Genomic DNA, 2,545 nt, shown 5'->3' with positions numbered 1-2,545 from the left:
GGGGGAGTATCATGTCCTGTAGTATAATCTGTTTATGTAGTTTGTTATTTTTTGAGTGTTTAATGTATTTTTATCAGATGTTACATGTACATGTATTTATTAAACATTACATGTATTTATATTCCAGAGCTTCTTTTATGTCGAAAAGTCTAACAGTTGACAACAGCACAATCAAGTTTCAAATATGGGATACAGCTGGACAGGAGAGAGTAAGTCACACAATAAATATATTTTATTTATTATCTTTATTCTTTTTTATCTCTTCTAATTAGTATCGGTCGCTATTACCAATGTATTACAGAAATGCAGCAGCAGCCATTGTTGTGTATGATATAACAAATGAAGTAAGAATAATAATAATTATAATTTTTAATAAAAGTTGGAAAAACGGAGACAAAAGATTACCATATAGGGAGAAATTTTGGAGGAAGTTAATTTAAACTTTAGTGATTGACTAATTTTAATTTGTCAAGTTTGTGGCCCTGTGCCATTGAGCATGTTGCTCAATGGCACAAATTTAATTAATTTTTGCCAAATTTAATTCCCTCCAAGATTTCCCACTATACAGTATATAATGACGTGCAGAATATAGAATAAAAAATAAAATATATAAATAGAATATTTTGTGGCCCAAAATTTTTTGTGGTTCTGTCTAAAAAATCTGTTTTGTGGCTTTCATTTTTGTAGTTTTCTACTTTTTGACCACAGATTTTATTTTCATGAATTTTGTAAAAAATGCGAAATATTATTTACATTTATTGTTATTATTATTTATTATTATTGTTGTTGTTTTTATTATTATGTACATTGTTGTACATGTAGGGATCATTCACAGTGTTACAGGATTGGATAGCAGAACTACACAGACTAGGTCCATCTAATATTGTATTAGCAATTGCTGGAAATAAATGTGACCTTGAAGATAAAAGAGAAGTATGACTAGTATAATTGTATATGTACATAAGAGCATTGAAATGCATAAAAATTTGGGGTAATTTTTACAGCCATTTTTCAAAAATTGACCGTTTTATAAAAATGGTCATTACTTGAAAAATTGAAGTCGGAATCAGCTCAAACTTTCTACACAGTATAAGGACATCAATATGTATCATAAAATGTAATAAAAATTTTAAGGTTATTTTGAATCCATTTTTCAGAAAAACCCATGGGTATTTTTTCAAAAATTGGCCATTAATAAAAATGGCCATAACTTAGAAAATTTAAGTCGGAATCAACTCAAACTTTTTACACAGCATAAGGACATCAATATGTATCAGAAAATGTAATAAATCCTCTCTCTCTCCCTCTCTCTACTACACTCTCCTTTTATCTCCTCTCCTTTCTCTCCCTCCTCCCTTCTCCTCTTCTCTCAGATTCCAGCTGAACAAGGTCAGACTTATGCATCAGAAGTTAATGCCATATTTGGAGAGACTAGTGCCCTCACTGCTAGGAATGTTGAGGAAATGTTCATTGAAATAAGTGAGTAGCTACTAATGATGTACTGTAGTATGTACTATTGTAACAATCTCTCTCTTGTCTCATAGCTCGTAAGTTACCACCAGATTGTTTAACTAGTTTACCAGCTGGTGCCTCTCTCTTAAGACAGACTGATACACCACGTGCTAAGGGAGGATGCTGTGGAGGAGGGGGAGGGGACAAAGGACCATCATAATAGTTCAGTTATAATAAGATAATAAATTAATGATTATTATTATTATTATTATTATTATTTTAATAACAACTGACACATGTACTGCTTGCCCAATAAGCTGGTTGTACTATTCTCTTCTATTTTATTTTAATTGTCTTTAATTGCAATAATAATTTATTATTAAAATGGGTGAACGCAATTATTATTATTATTATTATTATTATTATTATTATTATTATTATTATTATTATTATTATTATTATTATTATTATTATTATTATTATTATTATTATTATTATTATTATTATTATTATTATTATTATTATTATTATTATTATTATTATTATTTTGTATTTTCTTGTTTTTGTACGTGTTTATCATAAATCACTTTGTTAATTATTTTGTGTTTAAATTAATAATTATTAAATAATTGATGAGTCAGCATCGTCAATAAAAAGCAAAATACAATTAATATTAATTATTAGTAAAATATCAATCTATCTTTTATAATATTATAGTCATGGTATTCCGTGCATGTGTTTTTGTGTTTCATATCTAGATAGAACTTTATCTTTTTATTAATTGTTAACGATTGAAGAATTGGTAATATTTCATCAGATGATACTGAAGTGCGTCTTACTTCTAATTTAATTAATGTTGAATTGTTGATAATTAGTTCAGAAAGAGACTGAGTACTAACTGAAGTAATACGAGGATTCTTAAAGAAGAATAATCCTAAAAGTGTGTTATTGTGTGTTTGTAGTACGTTTGTAATATCAGCAACTGCTTTGTCATCAATGGAACAGTTAACAAGATATAAATCTATTAATGATTTATTATTAGCCAGTAAGTTACATAAGGATGAGATGCAGTCCTGTGTTAGTTGAGTGTCTC

The 2,545-nt window shown here is 27.9% G+C and overlaps 2 protein-coding genes across 2 annotated transcripts in view; one reads left to right on the top strand and one right to left on the bottom strand.

The window, feature by feature from the left end:
* The first annotated feature begins 91 nt into the window (after positions 1 to 91).
* On the top strand, positions 92 to 1,848 carry LOC100635623 (ras-related protein Rab-22A-like). The gene is made up of 5 exons (XM_003390771.3): positions 92 to 209; positions 273 to 344; positions 823 to 933; positions 1,374 to 1,479; positions 1,545 to 1,848. Exons 1-5 carry the CDS (start codon positions 111 to 113, stop codon positions 1,670 to 1,672), a joined length of 516 nt encoding a protein of 171 aa, XP_003390819.2. The 5' UTR covers positions 92 to 110; the 3' UTR covers positions 1,673 to 1,848.
* A 475-nt stretch (positions 1,849 to 2,323) lies between these two features.
* LOC109588779 (uncharacterized) overlaps positions 2,324 to 2,545 on the bottom strand; it is a 3,971-nt gene continuing 3,749 nt past the window's right edge. The window contains exon 4 of the mRNA XM_020004895.1: positions 2,324 to 2,350. Coding sequence (XP_019860454.1) covers positions 2,324 to 2,350 — 27 coding nt within the window. The remainder of the gene's footprint in view (positions 2,351 to 2,545) is intronic.

The sequence above is a fragment of the Amphimedon queenslandica genome, unplaced genomic scaffold (genome assembly GCF_000090795.2).
Source record: "Amphimedon queenslandica unplaced genomic scaffold, v1.1 AMPQUscaffold_11862, whole genome shotgun sequence".
Taxonomy (NCBI): domain Eukaryota; kingdom Metazoa; phylum Porifera; class Demospongiae; order Haplosclerida; family Niphatidae; genus Amphimedon; species Amphimedon queenslandica.
Note: the sequence above shows the minus strand (reverse complement) of the source record. Positions and strands in the feature narration are given on the sequence as shown.

Excerpts from the sequence above, each read along its gene's own strand:
- LOC100635623 (XM_003390771.3), top strand. The coding sequence starts at position 111 with ATGTATTTATATTCCAGAGCTTCTTTTATGTCGAAAAGTCTAACAGTT. Across the intron at positions 345-822 it reads TGTATGATATAACAAATGAA|GGATCATTCACAGTGTTACA; the intron begins GTAAGAATAATA and ends TTGTACATGTAG. Across the intron at positions 934-1,373 it reads ACCTTGAAGATAAAAGAGAA|ATTCCAGCTGAACAAGGTCA; the intron begins GTATGACTAGTA and ends CTCTTCTCTCAG.